This window comes from Onthophagus taurus, chromosome 11, assembly GCF_036711975.1.
Source record: "Onthophagus taurus isolate NC chromosome 11, IU_Otau_3.0, whole genome shotgun sequence".
In the NCBI taxonomy this organism is placed as follows: domain Eukaryota; kingdom Metazoa; phylum Arthropoda; class Insecta; order Coleoptera; family Scarabaeidae; genus Onthophagus; species Onthophagus taurus.
This window is the reverse complement of record NC_091976.1, coordinates 15815619-15838871: the sequence shown is the minus strand read 5'-3', so window position 1 is coordinate 15838871 and position 23253 is coordinate 15815619. Positions and strand designations below refer to the sequence as shown.

At 34.0% G+C, this 23253-nt stretch overlaps 1 protein-coding gene across 1 annotated transcript in view; it reads right to left on the bottom strand.

Moving 5' to 3' along the window:
- The window catches only part of LOC139432239 (ubiquitin like 3), a 54018-nt gene that overhangs the window by 5827 nt on the left and 24938 nt on the right, over nt 1-23253 (bottom strand). Inside the window, exon 2 of the mRNA XM_071200688.1 lies at nt 5085-5193. Within this exon, the coding sequence (XP_071056789.1) occupies nt 5085-5193 (109 nt within the window). The remainder of the gene's footprint in view (nt 1-5084; nt 5194-23253) is intronic.

Genomic DNA, 23253 nt, shown 5'->3' with positions numbered 1-23253 from the left:
GCATTTTCTTTTGCTTTCAAAAAAAAAAAAAACCAATCCTTATATCGCCCTTAGAGTGTAGCATACTGATTTTTGACACACATACCAATTTGATGGTATCCAAAGCCTGGCGAATGCTAGGTTTTGTGAAGAGATTCACAGCTTCTTTTACAAATGTTAGTGCAAGCAAAGTACTGTATTTTGCTTTCGTTTACAGTACCCTTAACTATTGCAGTGTCGTTTGGTCCGCAAAGTAGCAGAAGTACATATCTAGGACACAAAGAATTCAAAAGAAGTTTGAAACAAATTATGTTTTAAATGCTCAACACAATACTCTGACTATGACTCTTCTTACAAACATTTCAGGATTATGACCCGTAGCCAGGCCATGTCCGTGGTGATGTACTCTTCTTTAAACTTCTATATTATACCTATATGTGATTCTCCTTCACTCCTTAGTGGTATTAATATGCATGTTCCCCCCGTTTATTGCGTTTTGAAGTTTTGTTCTTTAACCGACACCTCGAACCAACGCTTTCCAGAATTTCCCTATGCTTCGAATGGTGAACACTGGAGATAGAATTGATGCTATGAATAACCTCTTATTCTGCATACTGTGCCCGATTTTGCAATAAATAAATATTAAAACATCAGACAATAAATACTAATTTTATAATAGTGTTCGGCTTTTAAATGGGTCACACTATACAGTATGTCTGTAAAGTAACGGATATAGGTGATAAAATCATAATAAACGGTTTATGGAAAAATCCCTGAAACGGGTCTAAAGATTGAAATTTTTTGGTGTAGATTTCAAATTTTTTCCGCCATTTTTAAACGAGTTATGACGTCATCGATATTTTTTTCAAATAGCAATCAACCATTTTTATTAGGGAATATGAAAAAGGATTTTCTTCTGAATCTAGTACAGTCAATAGTAATATTGGATACATACGAAAATTTTTTACATACGAAAATTTACTTTAAAGTTTAATTACTTCAAATTTGAATAAATGATAAAAATAGCAGTAGCTATGAGTGACTATGGTAACCAATTATTTTAAACAATTCCCTGAGTGTCAAAAACTGATTTAGTAAACCTTCTTGAAGTGTGGTGGCGCGTCATCTTGTTGGAATATCGAACATGGAAGGAATGACATCGTTTTGAAAAAATTTAAACATCTCTTTCCAGTTAAGGTTTCCACAAATCTTTCGCGGATATTGGGTGTGCCACTTTCTTGGCTAATTTGGATGTTAGGTAGCTCAATACCGACAACTTTGTCTATTTACTTGTCCATTCAATGTAAATGTTCCTGCGTTGAAAAAATTATGTTTTTGACAAAGTCTTCGTCATCGTTGCAAAATTATTGTTAGAAAAACTACGATTCATTGCTCGTAAATAAATCGTATTTTGCGGGTTTTAAAATTTTGTGATCCGTTGATTTATTAATGTCTAAATTAGACCCAATACTTCTAGAGTAACATGAGGGTTTTCTTGCCCAGCCAAAACCACGGTTTGTTGAACTTCCGCTGAAACATTTAGTAGGCCAGACTTCGAGAAATGTTTCGAGACATGGCTATGCTTTTTAAATTTAGTCACAGCTAGGGTCACTATACTTTGGCTAATGAGTTGGTCATCAGGGTATGTTGTATTAAAGAGGTCAACTATTTCCTAAATCAGTTTTTGACACTTAGGAAATTGTTTAAAATAATTGGTTACCATAGTTACTCATGGCTACTGCTATTTTCATCATGTCAACAAATCTGAAGTAGTTAAACTTTAAAGTAATTTTTACAGCAAACAATTGCTAAAAATTTAAATAAACCGTTTATTACGATTTTATCACCTATATCCGTTACTTTACGGACAGACTGTATATCAATAGATGTCGACAAAGATGTTAAAAAGTATGAGACAAGCTGATGAGTAACATTTGGGATCAGTTTTGCCGTTTCGGTACAATTGTACTGAATTCAGTACGATTTCGTGGATAAAGTACGTGAAAGTAGCAATTCAGTACAAAATCCGTACATACATTTTTAGGGAATGCAGTACAACTTTTTTTAAATTTACCGTTTCGGATCTTACCACAATTTATTCAATCACAATTTTCAGTACTTCTTGCAACTTTTGTTTTACCTTATTACTAAAAAAAAGGTCTCAACATTTTTTTCATTTTCAGTACGAATTTTGGTACATTTATTTTCTTGCGTGCGGCAATACTGTTTGGGATAGTACTGGAGAGAGGTAAGTGATAACCTTAAAAAGTGTTACAGACAATATTGAAAGTAGTTAGGTACGTTGTTGAGCTATGACAGAGGAGATATCTAGGACTGAAAAAAGATAAGTGTGTTTGATAACCTTAGGACTTATCAATTGAAAGAAATTATGAAGGATGTTGCAAAATGTTAGTTAAGATTTGAGGAAGGTCAGAACAATATTGAGAAATGCCAAGGAGGATGTAGAAGAAAATAATAATAAAAACCAATGTTGTAAAGAGTATATTAAGGGATGTGCAGAGAGACATTGTAGGGTACCAAGGACAATGTTAAGGGATGTTCGAGATGATGCCGAAGAATGTAAAATCAATGTCGACAATGACGACATTGAGTGCTGTAAGGAACGATGTTGAGGGTTGTTAGAGACAATATTGAGGAATATTACTGATGTCAACGTATAAAGGAAATATAAAAGTATATTCGGGAACATATCGAGTAGTAAGAAACAGTATTAAGGGATGTTGAGTCTATGCTATGGATGATGTTGATCTGTGCAAGGACAATAAAGAAAGGCATTTAACACTTTGCCATCCGCACGTTTCACAAAAATTTATTCGCTTGGTGCCGGCAGAAAATTCAGATTACTTAGATCCATACGTAGCGAGCGACACCAATGTGGTGACGCCGGCCGTTGAGCGATACTTTTCGCGCGACACTACTGTTGTGTCGCCGGACGGTATAGTGTTAAGATAATGTTAAGAGTTATAAGAGACAATATTACGAGATATTAACACTATGTCGAGGATGACAAGGATGATATTGAGAAATCTCTCAGATAATGTTATCCCAATATTATCTGAGAGATGTGGAAGATCTGCTGAGGGACGTCCTGGCAGTGTTGAGAGTTATTAGTAAGACAATATTACGAGAGTTCTAAGTAATGTATTGTAGAATGTCCGGAATGATACTGAAGGAGGCTAGGGATAATGTTGACCTATGCAGAAACAATATAGAAGCACGTTTGAGACAATGTTGAGAGTTGCAAGGGATAATATTAAGGGATTTTCATCACACAGCTGCGATACTGTGTGATGTCCGGGACGATATTGAGGGATGCTAGAGATGATGTTGACCCATGCAGAAACAATATAGAAGTATGTTCGAGACAATGTAAGAGTTGCAAGGGACAATATTAGGGGAATTTGAGGCTATGTTGTGTAGCAGCTGCGATTTTGTGGGATATCCCAGACGATATTGAGGGACGATAGATTTGATGTTGAGGGTTATAAGAGACAATATTATGGAATGTTGGAGGCTATGTTGAGGAAGAACAGGAATGATATTCCCTAATGTCCAAGACGATACTAAGGAATGTCCGTTATGCTGTTAAGGGTTGCCAGTGACGATATTAAGGGATACAAATTAAGTTAATGCCAGGGCAATATAAATATATTTTCGTGGCGATATTGAGAGTTGTTTTAGACAGAGTTATATTCGGAATGATATTGAGAGTCCCAGGGATGAAATTAAGGGATGACCAAGACGAAGTGATGTATGCCAGGGACAATATAGAAGGATGCGTGGACGTTGTATCAGACAATAGTGAGAGTTGTTGGGGGACAACATGGATGATATTACATGATGTATGTCTGGGTCAATATGGAAGGATGTCTGGAAGTTGTATGAAACAATATTGAAGGTTGTTGGGGCACAACATTGATGATATTAAATGATGTATGCTTGGGACAATATAGAAGGATGCCTGGACATTGATGAGACAATATTGAGGATTGTTGGGACAACATAGATGATATTAAATGATGTATGCCTAGGTCAATATAAAAGGATGCCTGGACGTTGTATGAAACAATATTAAGGGGTGCCGGGTACGACATTGACGGATGTTTGAGACGATGTTGAGAGTTGTTAGACGCGGCATTGAGTGCGGTTCAAAACAATGTTGAGGAATAACTTCGTTCTTACTTCTTATTTTTGGCTGCTTTCGTTGTAGTTTAGTTTCGCAAAATTGTCTGATGAATCCTTTTCATCATAATCATTTCTAACATATTAACGCAAATGTTCTTGTTGTGTTTTAAGACTTGTCTCTCGTACTATTGTTAAGAGTTGAGAATCAAGCTTCTTCGCCCTTTTTAGTTACCTTCATCCGATTGCTCCTAAATTCATCTTTGGATACCTTCAATTCCATCCTCATATGATTATCATATTTCGTTTTGTGGGTGCAATTGGAAGTCTTTCGCAATCGTTCACTTCCAAGTATAAAAGAAGTTATGAAGTATTATCACACTCTAGTGTCGATTAATATGATAGTCCACTGCCGTGGTAAAATGTACGGTGAAAGTAATTGTAGGATAACCGAAATATGATTTGATAGAAGCACATTTAACATCCATAGTTGATAAGTCAACATCACATATGGTGACATAGAAGACGATCGAATCCACGCTTAGTGTTATTATACGCCAAAAAAAGAATCAGTGTGATAGTCGTGCACTAGAGCTTTTCAATTTTATATTTTGTTTCATATGCTCACTTTGTAACAAGGTTTGTATGTGTTTCAATGTAGGAGTTTAAAAAGGTATCTTAACCCAGTTGACAGTCTATTTATTTCACTTCTATTATGATTCTGAACAATATGATAATTAAACACTTCAACAACAACTTAATTACCACGTTCGCAATTACAGCAATACGATTTTTGTTCATAATTAAGAGTACCACTTGGAAATTTAATACTAATTCTCAGATATCTATATAAAGTGTCATAAACAAATTCAATCTAATATTTTTATAAAAAATTATTTCTTAATTTTGTATTCATTTAGCTAGTGTTCAACTTTTTAAACGTTCTGCATTTACAAACTTACCATCTGGCCAATTATCAAAAACGTGTTGAGCTATATCGCCGGCGGATTCGCTAGGACTGAACAAAAATTCCTTGGTTTTACCACTAACAAGGATGAGTCTTAAGTTAATCTGAAAAAAAATTTTAATTAGACAAAAGAAAATTCTAAACATTCTTTATCTTTAATTGAAGCTTATAATCTCTTTATTAAAGTGATATGCAGTAATTTATGGATAAATTAATCTCATTTCCGGGAAACTTAGCGTTGTTGTTGTTTTTACAATCTCAAATTTAAAAAAAATCGTATCAAGTTTATTTTTAAGAATTAAGAAATGATTTTTGGAGCAAATTACAGCTTACATTACATTCTCTTTTTTAATAGGATACATTACAATAATTGATAGGTACAGTAAGAATTCTTTACCACATGATGGGCTTTCCAGGTAATCGTTTTTTTAATCCATATAACGGTTCATCAAAAGTTTAATTGAAAAAATTGTAAAATTATTAAGTGTTTGCGTTTTATTTGCCGATTAAATTAATTATTAATTTTCCATAACTATTGATAGAAATTGTTACAATTTAGAATTAAAAGAATGTTTTAAATAACCTATTTTTACAGTTATTATGTTAGCTTAAAGATTGTTTTTCCAATTTTTTATTAGCTTACTTTAGCGAAAAACATACTTGAAAAACATAACATCATAGAATAATAAGTTTGTTATTTTTATGGCATTTTAGCAAAAATCATTTATTAACGTTAAGTTTTTGCGTTAAATCTCTTTGTTCAGACGTTATAAAATGATAATAAAACTAGGAACTTTATCGGAAAAAAGAAACAAAAATGAAATTACACATTTCTCCAATAATAGAAAAATTATTAAGTGAATTTGTCAAAAGTGAAATTATATTAATTCATCAACTATATAATTTGATCTTGGTTTTTACAAGAGTATGGAATTTAAAAAACATATGTCTAAAACAATGAAATCAGAACGGTGGAAGCGTTGGTTCCAAGCCATACCGTTCTGATTTTAAGAGATATGTTTCAAAAACGCCTAATATTGCTTAATTAATGGAATATGGAAGTGCTAAAGAAATATGAAATAATATCAAAAGACTTCATTTGATTCCGGACGAAGAGACACTGACCTCTAGAGAGATCTTTAGAATCCTGATCAAATAAACAATTATTTGTCCATAGTATTAAAGAAATTGTGATGCTTTCCCACGTTCCTAGAAAATATGTTATTGTATGATGTGCGTGCTTTACTACACGGCTTTGTTGTTCAATATTGTTTTATCGAACTCATATTCTAATTTATCTTATCTGACTTCTAACCGTGTCAATGAGGATAATTAGTATTGTTCCAGCGTGATCTAACGATTCTCGAAAAAAATATGAAAGTGGGTAATCGAGTAATCTGCCTTTCGTGGTGAATACAGTTGCGCAATTGCTATACTACAATTAGCTGACGAAATTCTGAAACACAGATGAGGCGTTTCTGTTAAAAGCTTCCTTTTTAAAGCTTTTAATACTGTTAATCATGTTTTGGGTAACATTTTCCTTGGATAAAGGGTGGGTTTTGGAGCGATGTGTTTATTGCATGATTATCTCAGTGAGAAGTAAAGATCGATGAGGAAGTTAAAGTCTTACATTATCATCCGCAGTAACCTAGAGAAACTTGTAAACATGTTACCGATATGATGAAAAAACATTTATAAAAACATTTTTTTATCTTTGAAAGTTTTTGGGAAACCATTCGGTTTTTGGAAAGCAGAATTTATTTATTTGCGATTTAATGTGTCACAAAAATGTTAAGAAACAAATACTACGAAACTGTCCACTTTAACAACTTATTGCGAAATCGTACGTCATCATACGTTTAAAAAATATTCTATTGCATGCCTAGAGGTAATTGAGAAATATCACTATTTTGTGTGTGTTAGTGTACTTTAAAAATATGTTATTGTGATCGCCGCTTTGTTTGGAGTTTCTACAATAATGCCTTAATTTTTTCAAAGTTCACCTTATGTACGATATTTTGCAGTCTAAACACAAGTGCTACCATCGTCCATTAAAATAACAAGCTTATGATGCAAGTGTAATAAAATATAAAGGATATATGGAATCCCTTAACAGATAATGTTTGCTAAGCCCATCAAAAGAGTATTCAAACTTTGACAAAATTTTCAAATGCAGACTTTATGACTGGCAAATAGTATAATTATGAGCAAGTATTATTATCCATACAAAATGATCATACATGGAGACAAAAAGCTGAATCAATATTTGTGATTAATTATAAATTATTCTTCTTTGGCAAAAGTAATACCACTAATAGACAGACACTTTTTACATACCACACTATATAGATCTTATTAGATAGCTTCATTAGATAGATCATCATTAGATAGAACGCAGGTATCCTTGGCAATACATACCTACAGACAAAACAAGCTCCCATCTTGCTAAAACCGTACATTTTCAAGTTTTTTCTTTAATACTGTAGAAATAAGTTTTTAATCATACTAACTTGCCGTACAGAACTCAGTTATGTTTTGCTGCTAAAAAAAATAATCCAATGCACAACAAACAATTCCGAATAAAACACTAGGAGCAATTAAAGTAGCGCATTGTTGCGTGCCGCTATGATTACAACGAACTACGCCAGAGTCTCCATATGGATGATGAAGCAAATGAAGTTTAAATGTAAAATAGTTGAGGACTGTATTAAACGTGCTTGGAAACAAAGTGCGAAGATCAATCGTTCGACGAGTGTCCGATAAAAGAACAACTGTATTCATAGATCTTGAAACCAGCTTACAGTTACTGAAAGGTGACGACAACCTGAACATACAAACGAAGAGAGCTACTTCAACCAGATTACAATCCAATAACAATATACGCTGGAAGTTCTATGAAATGGCAACATTGTTTCCAAACTGGAATCTGATTTGGTATTTTTACTACACAATCAAACAGTACCATAAGTTCTTTGTAGCTCACATCTAGGGCAATAGACCGCACAGAAGAAATCATTCATTTTTCGTTTTTTCGCAACAACATCTTTAACTATTCATCGCGCGTTCAAGGTTTGGTGACAAATACTTTGAATTTAAATCTCTGCTGGCAAAAGACAGAGAGGAACTTCATAATGCTGGACTTGCTGAGAGAAGAAAACTAAAACTTGGGATTAAATGAACCTAAGTAATACGAAATTGATGATAATAGACAGAGGCAATACTTTAACACAGGAAAATAGATTAGAAAAAGAGATGAGAAGACGAATAGAGATTGCAAAAGTTGCCACGATCAACTTGCCGAATATATGAAAAAATCAACAAAAATGGACAAAAATGGAAGTAGAACGCTTATATTCGCGAACTTCCTATATAATGTAGAATCCTGGACTATAAAAGAAGCCGATAGAAAAATGATCGGGGCTACCTATTCCCTTGATAGACAGACGCACTAACATATATATATATACTTAAAGAAGTTACCGAAGAATGGTTTGAACATAAAGGGTCTTTCATTAACCGCTTCCTATTTTTATTTTCCTTTGTTAAAACCTTATTCGTTTGAAAGGTCTATCAATGCCATTATGTGTAAAATAAAACATCGGGGAAATGTCCGCCGCGGCTTCGCTGAGTGGCGTGCATCCGAGATGTCCAATTTTTCATGACTCTATCGCATAAATCAGGCTGAATTTGCCCGATGACATGGATTATGTTGGCTCGGATTATGTTCTTTGTGGCTTATTCGCATAGACCTGCGACTTCAGAAAACCCCACAAGAAAAGTCTAAGGGGATCAAATCGCACGATCGGTGGCCAGTTGACATCCCCCCATGTGAGATGAGCCTGCCTTGAAATTGCTCGTGCAGAATATATAGTATGGCATGAGCTGTGTGGCATGTAGCACCGTCCTGTTGAAACCACATGTCATTGATGTCCATATCATCCAATGCAGGTCAAAAGAAGTTCGTAACCATCGCCCTATAGCATTCGCCGTTGACGGTGATGGCCTGGCCAACGTCGTTCTGAAAGAAATATGGACGGATGACGCCGTCAACCCAAAATCCACATCAAACAAGTCGCTGTTGACAGCGGCGATGTTTTCGGCAGATCTTGCGTTTTGTCGTCGTACAGGTGTTGCTTCCATGTTTACTGAACCAGTAGACTCAAATTTATTCACCACACTACGAATAGTCCTCTCGGTAAGACGATTACGATGACCGTAAAATGGGCGAAGCGTTGTCCGAACCCATTTTGATAAAACAATTTTATCATTTGCATGTGTTGTTGAACGCTATATCCGTCCATGATGATTTGGCAAAACAGACTGAATAAATCACTGCCAATCTGACAGATGTAGCTTCAGCAATATGGCCGCTACCAACTGTCACAGTTCAGAAGTCCCTAATGAAAGACCTTTATAATCAGAAGAGATGGAGATAACCTGGAAAAGTAATAGTCTAAGAAAAACTAAAAGGCAGAAGACCAAAGGGATGATCGCTATCGCTATATAACTAGGAGGCTTGGCCAGATATAAGAGACCCGCTTCAAGACGCATTTCAAGAAGCACAAGACCATCAGTTATGGAGGACTAAATTAAAAGAATGCACATAAACATGGAATCACTTCTCAGTTATGATAATGTGACGCAGAAGAAATTAAAAATTCCGGAAATAATTCTTCAACATCAATTAACGGTATTTATTACATGTAACGGCACTCTGCTACCCACTCAGTCTGGGTTTCGTCGAAAAAGTAATTGTTATTCTGCAACACTAATGGTGACTGGTGACATTCTTTCGTAAACAGATAAGGGAAATGTTACTCTGCTTGATTTTAACAAGCTCAATATCTTTAATCTTGTTCTTATTAAGATATATCTTCACTTTATTTCCAGTTTATTTTGATTAACGATAATTTAAATTTACCGCTCTTGGCGTTAATAATTTTTAGGAAAGTTTGCATTCATAGATTTGCAATTAGAGCTACATCTTAGTTTATTTATCGATGATTCAGATATCTTTCTAAAGCTTTCTATTCTTTGAGGTTATTATACCCTCACGGACCTTTTTCTCCTTTCAAATTAAAACAAACTTTATGTGATTTATTCGTACTTTCTCAATTTAATTAATTGATTCCTTCATATTAATTATTTTAATGTTATACACAACATGGTTTGAATTGGAAATTAGTTTAATTTGCGATGTGGAATCACAATTGTTTCTTTTAGTTTAAATTTTTATTGTCTTAATTTATTATTACTTAACTTCATTAAGACCTTTGAAACCAAGAAATTTTTTTATAGATTTTGAGAAAGAAGAGTGAAATACGACTACACCAATGTTTTTTAATCACTCTGGAGCATCTGTCTACCTTTTAAATTTATTAAAAAAATTCGATCCCCAAAGGAAAGTTTCATCGTCAAAGTTGTAATTAAACCATCATCTTTTACCTCTCAAATTTCTTCATTATTAAACTCCTATAATTTTAATCTCATTTTCTTCATTTTTTCAAAACCCTTGGATTACAAGGCAACTCTCAATTGATTACGGTCAAAATAACTAACACTAATTTTTTAATGAAACATTTTTTCTTATTAAAATTATTTTTTAAGTTACAGTTAATACAACTGTGTGAGTGTGGTATTTGGACGGTTATCGATCGTCCGGCTTCCTGATGGTTGTAGAGGCTGCAAAACGGCTCCGCCCTTCTGACCCACTGCTAAAATACTCGCCAAGTCGACAATATTCCATCTCCCAAGAGACAAATTCTATTTACTTAAAAAAATCGATGTAAAATAAAATTGTAAAAACAACATAATTAAAAAAATTAAACATTTAAGAAGAATTATTTAATTCGAGTCTACTTTCAAAGAATTAAAAATTATTTTAGTTGAGTGTTATAATGAAAAAATATTTATTGCAATAAAAAATAGGAGTTTTACTCAACGTCGTTTTGGAATTTGCGGTGGGATCTGTAGAGGAATGGTCTGATCCCCCCGAGGGAGTGAATTGTTGATCAATAAATGGATAGGAAAGGAGAGGGAAAGAGCTTCCCCGTTCCTCTTTTTCTACCACCTACTACGAACAGTTCGAAAATGAAGAACCATTTAAAGAAAGTGTTTAATAACAATTTATTTAACTAATTGATAAATTAAACGTAATAACACCTTCGATAGTCAAAGGATGGCACCTATTTACATGAAAATCAAACGGAATGGTTAATAAACGGGAGTCATGAATATTTGCAAAACGTATTTACATTTTACATGTATTCGCGTGTGTGTATAGTTGATTTGAGTCCAATATGTTTACTATTTGTGTTAACAAACCCGCGTAAATGTATAATATTACTTAAGTTGAACTTTAAACTCAATAATAAAAGCAAAAGTAAATTTTCGTTTCAAATTTTGTAACTGACACGTTGATTTTAAAAGGTTATTTCAGTTGGAGGTTTTTAAAACGAGACCATCCGGTTTTCTAAATTAGAAAGAAACTCTTGCGGTTCAATAGAAAAGCGAAAGCAAAACCTCTCTCCGCCCATAACATATCTCTCTACCTGAGTTGAGCTCAATTGTAAAGGTGGTTTTGGAGTTAAAATACCAATAGACTTTTGCACATTAATCACGTTTGTTGTCGTTTAACCAGAAAAAGAGGACAAAATGAAATTGACTATTGTAGAAAGTGACCGAGATTAATTTTTTAAGATAAAACTATTTCGTTTCAACAAATTTCTCTTACTTTTTTTAATCGAAATAAGATTTCAATAACATTTTATTTTCTGGCAACGTTTTGTATACAACTTACACGAATTGTAAGTTAAACTGAAAACAATTTAACTCGTTTAAAAGTCTTTAAAAGTTTTGTTGTTTGTTTAGAAACCTACAATCAGTAACTTCATCAATGATGAAATTATTTACAATTTTCCTATTCGGTGTTTTTGACGATTCAAACGCAATTTGTTGTTGAACTAACGCTAAATTATTCGCAGTTTACATTAGCTGTTTATATAATCCTGAATCGGTTGTAATTTGGTCAATGTTGCCGATTTTGTTTACAATTAACTCACTATGTACCCGCAAATGACCTCCATTTTGATTTTTCTAATTCTTAAATTAAATATACTCTGAGGATTTGTTTGTTGTTGATTTAAAATTATATTGTAAATAATAATTTCAGGTTATCCATCCACGCAAAAGCCCATTAAAACGCACAATGATTTATTGAGGAATGAATTCCGTATTAAGGTTATAAAGTTATAAGCTTGGTAAAGATATCATTATTGATAAAAGCTACCAAAAGGAATAATTATAATAAAGCTTGTGAATCTCATCATGTTTGCAGAGAATTACAAAACAATTCGAAGAAAACTCAGGATGTTTATAAGCGCTCCGAAAAAGATTTCCACGTTTTTGATAATTTATTTGATATAACACATGCTGATGCCCTTCAAACAATGAAAATAGAATAAAGCGGTGGAGATAAAAAATTTACGGAAAAGAGGTAGGTACACATAGGATATCAGAAGAAGAGAAGAAGCGACTTGGGTCCATGTCATGTACTTTTATACATTGCCCAACGCCGATGACAATTGAGAAATGATGTATACGAAATAATGATAATAACGAATGTGAATCGACTATAAGTATACGAAAAGAAAGTAACGGAGAAGATACAGGAACAAGAATCGGTTAACGGAGTAAACGCGAATATGCATAGAGAAACAATGGGAAAACATAAAACCAGCAGTGAAGGAAGCAGCAGAAGCTACTGTTGGTTTCAAGTACGGGAAGGAGCAAAAGGAATGGTTTGACGGGTAACTCAAAAGGGAAGTACCTGACAAGCGCAGAGTATATGGTATATATACGGTAAGACTGACCAAAGCACAGAGAGACAAATACGAGGAAGTCAGAAGAAACAAAAGAGCGGCAATAAATAAAAGAACAATTTCAAAACAATAATCTAAGGATAGAATATAGGGAGGTCAATATTTTCAAAAAGGGATACAAACCAAAAACTAGTTTAGGTAACACATGGTGTGGATCTTTGTTACCAATATACACTCAGTTCCAAAAAGAGTGACGCACTTGATTTTTGACCTAATTTTAATATCTTATATTTTTTAAACCAGTGGGCCGATTTTTATTATTTTCTTATTTTTTGATAGCCAATTCCTTTGTCTTTCAAAAAAAAAATTAAGGTGGAAATTTTTTCAATGACTCCTGGATGATAGTGGAAAAACTGGAACCATGTTTTTTTCCTAATTTTTGACTCACCCTGTGTATTAATCAAGTAATGGTATAAAAAGTGCTTACACCCTATATGAAAGACGTTTCTTTTATGAGCATTTTGTTTTTTTATTCATTAATTTATCAAAAAAAACTGAAATAAACTTATACGAATTTTTAAAAAAGTTTTATTAAACACTAAATTATAAACTGGGATAACTGCTTAATACAGTGTATTGCCTCCCCTAGCAACTCTAAGAGTTTCTAATCTAAGCGGCATACTGGAAATCAGGTTTCTTATCATTTCCATTGGTATACGATCCCATTCTTCCACTAACACATCTGCTATTTCTGCGAGGCATTCCTGAGGCCTCTTGCGAGAACGTACTCTTCTCAGTAATACATCCCACAAATGTTCTATAGGGTTCATATCGGGGCTTCTCGCAGGCCACTGTAATGTGGTGATACCCGTAGCTTCTAAGAAGTTTCGCACTATTACTGCGGTGTGTGGATAATGCCCGCATTATCCTGCATCAATATAAAATTATTGCCCACTAACTCTGCATGAGGTAAGATATACAGTTGTATAATGTCAATGTAAATTTGGGCCGTCATCGACCGCCTCACCGGAAAAACATGAAGGGGTGTCTTTCCATTCATTGACATCCCTCCCCACACCATAACCGACCCACCATTAAAACTTTCGCATTCTGTTATTAAATTCTGATTAAACCTTTCACCAGTCCTTCTCCACACTCTTTTTCTTCCATCCACCATGTTAAGGCAAATCCTTGACTCGTCCGTAAACAAGACATTCGACCATTCAGGAATATTCCATTCTCCATAATTTTGAACAAAATTTCTTCTAGCAGCACGATGTTCGGGCAATAATTTAGGACCTTTTGCAGGTCTCCTAGCTTTTAAATTAACTTCTTTTAGACGTCTACATACCGTCTGCTTACGCTAAATGAGTGGAAAACGAGTAGGTAGTATATGTCCGGCACACAAGAAAGGGGACAAACTCGATTGCAAAAACTTTAGGGGAATATCTCTACTCAGTACAGCTTATAAAACCTTCACCGCCATACTACGGAATAAACTGCAACCGATAACAGAAACCATAATAGGCCAATATCAAGCGAGCTTTAGACAAGGACGTTCAACAACAGACCAGCTTTTCGTGGTTAAACACGTCTTGGAAAATGCTGGGAGTTTGACATAGATGTATACCAGCTGTTGTTTGTGGACTTTAAGCAGGCTTACGACAGTATCCACAGAAAAGTTGTCAATATCATGATATTGACGCGTGAGCCTAACTATGAATGAATCCGCAGACTGGGTTAAAATACAAGAAAGACTAACTGAAGCTTTAAAGATAAACCAGGGTCTAAACAAGGATATGGATTAGCGCCGATACTATTCAACCTAGCACTGGAACATGCAGTAAGAAAAACGACAGTCGATGTCAACTCACATCTGCATACATAGTACCAATTCTGTAGAAACTAAAAAGAGGAATTCCATATTAAGCAAATCCAAAGTTGTGATGGATAATAATTTTACAGTGGCAGAATAAACCAACACGTTTCAAATTATCCAGTAGCTAGAAAATGAGCAAAAAAGCATCACAGCAAAATGTTTTTTTCACATGATGAAACAGGCACTTTGGAATGCCTTTGTATTGTACACAAAACAGATAGTTTCGATTACAAATTATCGATAAGTACGAGTATGTAGAAACATACCATAACCCTGAATTTTCATCAAAAAACGTTTCAAATAAGTATGCCGGCAATTTAAGATCCTCGCCGAAGTTCCATCACGCAGTTTTGTACGCAGAAAAGTGGAGCAAGACACGGAGCACTTAATTTTGCGATTTTGGCGCAGTTGCTTATGTATTGAAGTAAGAGTGCTTCAATAAGCCACTTCAGTGCTGAAGTGGCTTATTGATTTTTTTTTATTGATTTTGGCAGCACTGAAGCATTTAGTTACGCCTACGTCTTGACTTTTTAAGAAGTGTGCGCAATACGAAAATATTTTTGTAAAAAATTGGATTTGAGAACAAAGATTCGAATCTGAATGATAAAATACACTTCAAAGGTCCATTGTGCTCTTGGCATAACAGTACTTGTTGTGACTTTGACACAAAAATCCTTTTTTGCATGCCTTTTTTTCAAAAATTTAAAGTTAACTGAAGAAAAAAAAAATTAGAATATAAAAATTAGGTCCCCTGGTGCTATGCATTAAGCTGGTTGTTATCGTTACCTAAACTATGTGTTGAGTACCTTAACTGCGTTTTATGAGTAACCACGACATCAAAATAGATGCAATCTATTCAGTAAAAATATTTTAATTGCGTTCTCAGATTAAATAAAGCATCAAGATTTGTACTTTCTAAAAACATTAAAGGATTGCTAAAAAGACAAACCAATTTCTAAAGTAGTCTTAAAGGAAATTTTTCCCATCATTTGTATCATTTAACTGCATAAGTAAGATGTAGGACAAGGTTAACATCTTAAAAACGCGAAGATTTACCATCTCACATAAAGATGGAAAGTTTATCAGATTTTGTAAGAAGATATGTTACATCGAAGGAAAATATTTGCGCAAGTCATTTACATATTTATGTTTTTTATTGTGCTATAGAAATCGCTAGATTATTTTGAGTCAATTAAGAGGAAAACTCTGGTTTTTTCATCTATGTTTTGTGTAAGTACATAGACAATTGTATTGTGACTCTAAAAAAAAAACAGAAATTTACTTGTATAGAATTATACAAATAGTATATTGCACTGTTATTGAGAGTGTCAAAAAATAGTGTCTTGCAAAACTTGTCACTCCAGTTAAGCATTATTTGCATTTATAAGTTTGTTAATCGGAATAAGTACAGACCCTAGGATGTTATACGCTGCCCATGGAAGACATCCATCATCGCATAACACTATTCAATATCGCCTACAGTTCGAAGACCACTTTTGAAAATCAAGGTCTATGCAACACCTTTATTTTCAAAAGTGGTCTTTTAGGCAAGTTTAGTAACCAAATTATACTGAACTAGATTGGATTCAGGACACTGCAAATTTTGCAGAAAACGGCATAAGGTGGTGCCTAAACAAACTAAATGATTTAGAGTATGCCGACGACATATGTCTTGCAAACATGTTAACAACTATAAAATAGGAGAATGGTGCAGGCAAGTTGGGCTACAGATAAATACAGAGTAAACATTAGATCAATGCTCATCAACAAAGATAACGGTCAACTATTTACAATGTACAGCGAGAACATACAGGAGGTCGAAGAGTTCTGCCACCTGACAATATGGTAACAAAAGATGGATGAACAGAGGTGTACTTGACGCAGACATATGGAACACCTCCCAACGATGAACAGGGAAAGACATGAGAAGAAGTAAAGGTTCTAACTGAGGTTCACTAGCCAAATTGAATAAAAAAAATTAAACAGCAACATTCTAAGGAAGAAAAATATTATGAATCGATATAAAGTATTTTCTCGAATCTAATCCGCACTTTTCTTTACAAATTTTATATGCTCTAAAATCAAATGCGGTTTACAATCGGGTGCGGATTAAATTTGCAATCATATAGTTGCAATTTGGAAAATAGTAAAATAAAATCACATTATAACAATAACACTTTATTAAGGGTTTTAGAACGATATTTACATTTTGATGTATCATTTTCTTCCCATATTACGTCATCTTCGGATCTGTCCAAAGCATTGGTTATACAAAACTTCTTAAATGATGTTATAATATTGTTTTCAGGGATCGTTTTCCATGTGTGTTCCTGGTCTACGACTCCATACTTGTCTTAACTAAATTTCCTACACACCTCTTCTTTCCAGTGTGTAACTGGGAGGCATATCCAGATATACTGCCATTAAGCCGGCATTCACAGTTTGAGACAAATTGCAATTTTCTTGAAAATCATTAGGAACTTTTGGGAAATTGTAGTTCTGCGCCCCAACGATAACCCCATTCGGCGCATAAATCCCACAGTCCAACCTTTGCTAGTATTAAAAATTTTTTAGTCCCTCCTTTCGTTTTTCTTGAGAGAACCAGAAAACTGCCTCGTCAATTTCATGAAATCGTCTCTCCTTTAGCCCGGTAAATTTTTTGCACGATGCCTCACAGTCTGCAATAGCTGCCTTGTTTTTCCGCAACATTACTCTCATTAACGGCAAGCATTGTACCACCTTTTCGATTTCCTTCTTTTAACGCTAACTTAATAACATCTCTTTAAACTTCGCTGTATAGAAGAACCTCTTCGATTTTTGCTACTTTTTTCCATAATTACGCTGTTATATGTATAATTAAGCACACACCACGTTCGAGCTACTACGAGGACAGTATATGAACTGAATTCGTGCTAGGCATTACTATTTGTTTTTAAAATTATATTTATTTTCCAATTTCTTCTGGCTTGGTAAATTTAAAGTCTAGTCTAATAAAAACTCGTCGTAAAGAAGGTTTCTTTAGGTGCATCAGCAGGTGCATCAGCAGCCGTCAGTCAACGGAAAAAATATATATTTATAGTTAACAACAAGCATCGCATCGTTTTGGTGTTGTCGAATTGCTCAAAGAAAGACCCGGATTACATTCGAAAACTAAATTTTTTTACTACTATGCATTTTTAAAATCGGGGTGCGGATTAGATTCGAGTGCGGATAAGATTCGAGAAAATACGGTTACTACTTTCAATACAGAAGAAGATAGCAATCAATAAAATCACCTCATACAGCATTTTACTTACATTTTTACGTTTCAATCATCTATTGCTAATACAACTGAGATCATTAACTCAACTGAGATTTTATGAAATATACATATTCGAACATATGAGGGAAATTTTCACACTACAGGTTGTTCCAACAGTGAATCTAATTGGCAGTACAGACTTGCAGTAAACACATCGTATTATGTATGAAACGTCAAGGGATTAATTAAATTATATATGTAATAAATTGGACTGGTTTTATATCATTAATTTAACAAAATTAATATATTTTGAAAATATCAAATATTTTCATCTTAAAAAACGTTGACGTTTTAAACAAAAACTAGAACTAAAACACTGCACTAGAACAAGAAATTTTATTGGTTAAGCAGTGAGTCTTTTGACAAGTGAAAACAAATTGGATAAAAACTGTCTTTACTTTGAGGTCTTATATCGCAAATGCTTCGTTGGCCAGATATAGCGGATCAAAGTTTCTTTAAAATTAAACATTATCTGCAATAAAAAGCCCTTTTCTAAAAATATTTTCAACTCCACTGCTAATATTGTTAAACGGGCAGTATTTTCGTGTAAAGTGATCAATTATCTATCAATTGGTCTCTTACAAAACTTTGATTAAAGCAGTTTTTGCTTGAATTAACAAATTTTCTACAAACGTGTTTTTCTTAAAAACTATTGTTTTGATCAAAGTTTTGTAAGAGACCAATTGATAGATAATTGATCACTTTACACGCGTAGAGAGCAATGACGTAGACAAAATTTTTAAAAAAGTGCTTTTTATAGCAGATAATGTTTAATTTTAAAGAAACTTTGATCCGCTATATCTCGCCAACGAAGCATTTGCGACCCCATGTATATTAAGACTATTCATCTAAATTTTTCATGTATTATCTACTCTAGAAGTTTGTCAGCGGTTTTTTAAATCACTCTGTATACATATTTAATTGCGGCATGCGAAAAATTTCATTTTGAAAAATGGCTCGAACTATCAAGGAGCTTGACCACCCCTGTCTTATATCTTCCTATTGTATGGTTTTAGGCTAAAAAGGTTTTTTCAAGTAATCGTCGTCAATATCACGAGTGAAAGACCTTTCCGAATTCCACTTCCGTGACTTTATGTACTTAGTGGTAGCTTATGACGCCTTGAGTGGATGGAAAATCAACTTGATCTATTGCTAGTATCGGTATAAGTAACCATCGGAATATCTCAGAATGTACAAATATTCTACAGAAAGGAGGAATCAAATTTTCAAGTAATAACAACAACTTAATGGTTATAATGTATCATGAGGAGAAGTACCGCAGGTCTGTATTTGATATAACTTCAATATAATAAACTGCATTATATAAAATGAAGAGAAATTGTAGTGATATTGCAGACCATTTGGCCTGCATATTTAGTTCGATATCCCTATCGCAGAATGATCATTAACAGAACGTATATGCAGGTAAAATTTGTTACGAGTGTATTTATCTTATTCGCCGGAAAACCTACACATAAAGTTTAGACGGAAGTTTAGACTTTTATGATCTCGTGATATCATCCATGTTTAATCCTTAATTCAGTAGAACATCACGTCTTCTTCATAGGATTACCCAATAGAAAAATCCACTCCATTTCCAAAAGGAAGGAGGGAAAGTTAACATCACAAGAAAGCAATAACACAACAAAACCGCTGCTAAAATTCTTATGTTTGAGATCAGGAGAAAAATTAGCCTTTAAAGAAGTTCGTATTTTTACGCTAATAGGCCCAAATGTATCTAATAGCTTTAAGTATGTGAAATCAAGTACTTATTCCCGGAAGTCTATCGAGCGACATACTTAACTTTCAGATAACGATGACGAATAGTAAAAGGTGGGTATATAAAAATATTTGTTTCCGTGAACTCTAACACTTTGACACACCTTCAACGATTGCTATGATTTTCTAATGCAAGAAAAACTAATAGAAGTTTAATTTTCTGTTATTTCATAACTTTCATAAATCAATAAATTTAACTATGAGCTTATGTTACAATTTTCAATTTTAATAATAATGATGATACAAAAATTTCAAAAAAGAATGAAGGTATGAAGGAAAGAAGGAATAATAGAGTAGTTGAGCGCGTGACGTTTTCGAATTTTGCAATTAATTTTATTTCGTAGCATCAGATGACATTTTTCATTACATAACAATAATGCGAAAACGAATAAATTAATATTGTGTTGAAAATAGGTTGACTTTTCGGTAAAGAGCAAGGTTATAAAAAAGATTGCACATTTTGTATGTACCAACTACATTACAAAATGTAAAGAGAAAGAAAACTTGTAATAAAAAATTAAGGAAGTGTTGTTGATAACAGCGTTTTCATTCATTGTATTGACGGTATTATACAGGGTGTTACAAAAGTTTGGGAGCCTAACTTTGCGATGTTGTAACTTTGTTCGTTTTTGTTGTATGAATATGAAATTTTGCTACATTTTTTAGATAATGATGTCCGACATAGACCATACCACGATTTTAAGGCTGCGCCAAGCCGGGTAACTCAGAACGAGTTTCCGGTACAGGCATCCAATGCACAATCCGTCGTTATCGGGATATCGGTAGCATGGAGGATCGTCTCAAAAGTGGGAGTCCAAAAACTGCTGTGACAAGGTCCGCCAGAATTCCATAAGGAGTCTCAGAAAAATGGCTAAGGAGCTGAATATCAGCTGTTAATCTGTGCACAGAATCGTCAAACATCGTTGGGGTTTCGTAGCATCAATGTGCAAAAGACTCACACTTTGAGGGAATCTAATTCGCGTTCAGAGATGTCGAACTTCTAAAACGATTCACCGACGGAGCTCAAAGACATCCTTTTCACTGAGGAGAAGTTATTCACGATGGAGCAACATTTAACGGCCAAAACGACAGAATTCTGGCACGAACGATTCAAGAAGCGAATGAGCGTGATCGTTACATTTCCCAAAAGGGTCATGCCGCTCAGGTTTAGACCAGAGTGACGTTGACCAGGAAGACAACACTGATTTTTGTGGATAAGCGAATCAAGATCAACTCTCAGAACTACCTTGATGAGATTCTGATTAAGGAAGTGCTTCTTTGGAATAATTGACTGCATATGCAGTCGCTGTCCGCGAAAATGTTAAGGAATATGCTACTTCCTACAAGAATCTCGACAGACTGAAGCGCGCCCTTCAGAAAGCATGGGATGATCTCGACGTCGAGTAACCCTCTGCCACAGTGGATGCATGTGCTTCCGTTCTATTTTTATCAACAAATAAACATGCTATCAGACTTTTGTGACTTGTATACACCAAATTTGAAGCATCGTGTGACTTCATCGTTTACTTAATAGTTGTTTAAATTGAAGTTATTAAATTTGTTCCACGCGATATCAAGTTCAACATAAATATACTACTTTGAGGAAATATGATGAGCTCTGGGTATAAGTATTAAAGAATTAAATGTGTTTTGACTAATCGCAAATAAACCCAACTTCTCATCGATCAACTCAAAGCTTGCAAATATTTCTTTCCGTGGTTATATTAAAGAATAATGGTGAATGAATTGAAATAGAAACGATGAAAAACAACACAGAAAGGATAAGAATATGCGGATGTCATTGAAAGCATATCGATTAAAAGCTCAGATTACTGTCATCAACCCATTTTTATATCTGCAAGTGTATCTATGGTAAAATTCACGTGCGTGTGAAGTTCGCATCTCGTGTCAGTGCTGCTAATCACGCAGTCAAGCAGATGCCATCAAAGAGTACGTTAAACATGACTAACTTCTAAAAATAAAGACTTACTTTTTATATAAATTAAAATCTATCGAAATATAAAAGATATTAAAAGTTGCATACAAAATTTGAAATATCCTGAAATCTCAATTGTAGTTTTCGATGATAATTCTATTTGGGTGTACTTAAGTGAATTTAGATTTAAAATTAATTAAAACGTTATTTCATCAGCTGCAATCGACTTCACTTGTTGATTTAGCCAGAGCCATTCACGAAATTGTAGAATTTGATTGAAAATTTCGGCTAAATTGGATCCTTAATCTCGGTCGTTTATTTCGAGAATTTAGGTGGTACTTATTTATCAAATCGGATTGATCTTTATTTGCATAGAATAGTCGAAATAAATGTAGTAATTACTTAGTACTAATTCCGAGACATTATTATGATACTACTATCTTTGACAATTATGAAAACATTAAAGAAGGTTGCTATAGCATTCCACAAACCATTTGGCATGAGTTTACGGACGTTTAAAATTATAAATAAAGATTATAATAAAACAAATATTACGGAAATTTTGTCTCAACAAAGTGCCAAGAAATGAAGACTGCCAAAATAGTGGGTCGTACAAATGATAGTGATAACAAGAATGTTTTTAATGAATGAATGTGAGATTTTAATTTTTCACAACTGGAGAATTTTTAGTACTGTCGTATTGGTTATTCGCTATTGTTGAGTATTAAATAGTTATTGTAAAATCTTCCTTTATATGGATATGTAATACAGCTGTATTACTTAATGATGCAAATTGTCCACTTTATTTCAATAAAATGATAAGAAATATTAGATGATAATTTTATATAGACATGAGGGAGAGCTAATTTTAAGCGCCACCTGGTGAAAACTATTACCAGAAATACAACAATATATCGAAAATTAGATTAAAAAAATTGTTTTTGTCTATCCCAAAACTGATATAATATTTGATTACCAACCAGGAAGTAAAAAATTAAAAATAAAAGTCATTTTGTACCTTGTATCCGTTATCTGCCATTTCTGCAATTATATGATGAAGAAGAACGAACTCTTATTGTTTAAAAGGACAAATCAAATTTTGTTTCATGAAGATAAGTAGAACCCAGCTATCTTGGGCCCAATGTTCAATACAGGCTTTGCATGTTATAAGCAAGGATAAATGTGGAGTAATAAATGAGTAACACCTCAAGACCGGGGTTCAACTGGTCCGCCTGATAGCATCAGCAGTTATCCCGAGATAACCTCTGTCGTTGGGATAATCATCCACACGGGATATATAGACTCAGAGCAATCAAACGTGCCACGGAACAAGATGGGACAACAGGAGACGACTAGCGAGAAATAGGATAAGATTTGCAACATGGAATATCACATCCCTGCCGGATAAAGAGGAAGCAGCCAAAAAGAGAAGGAAATGATGGGACAAAT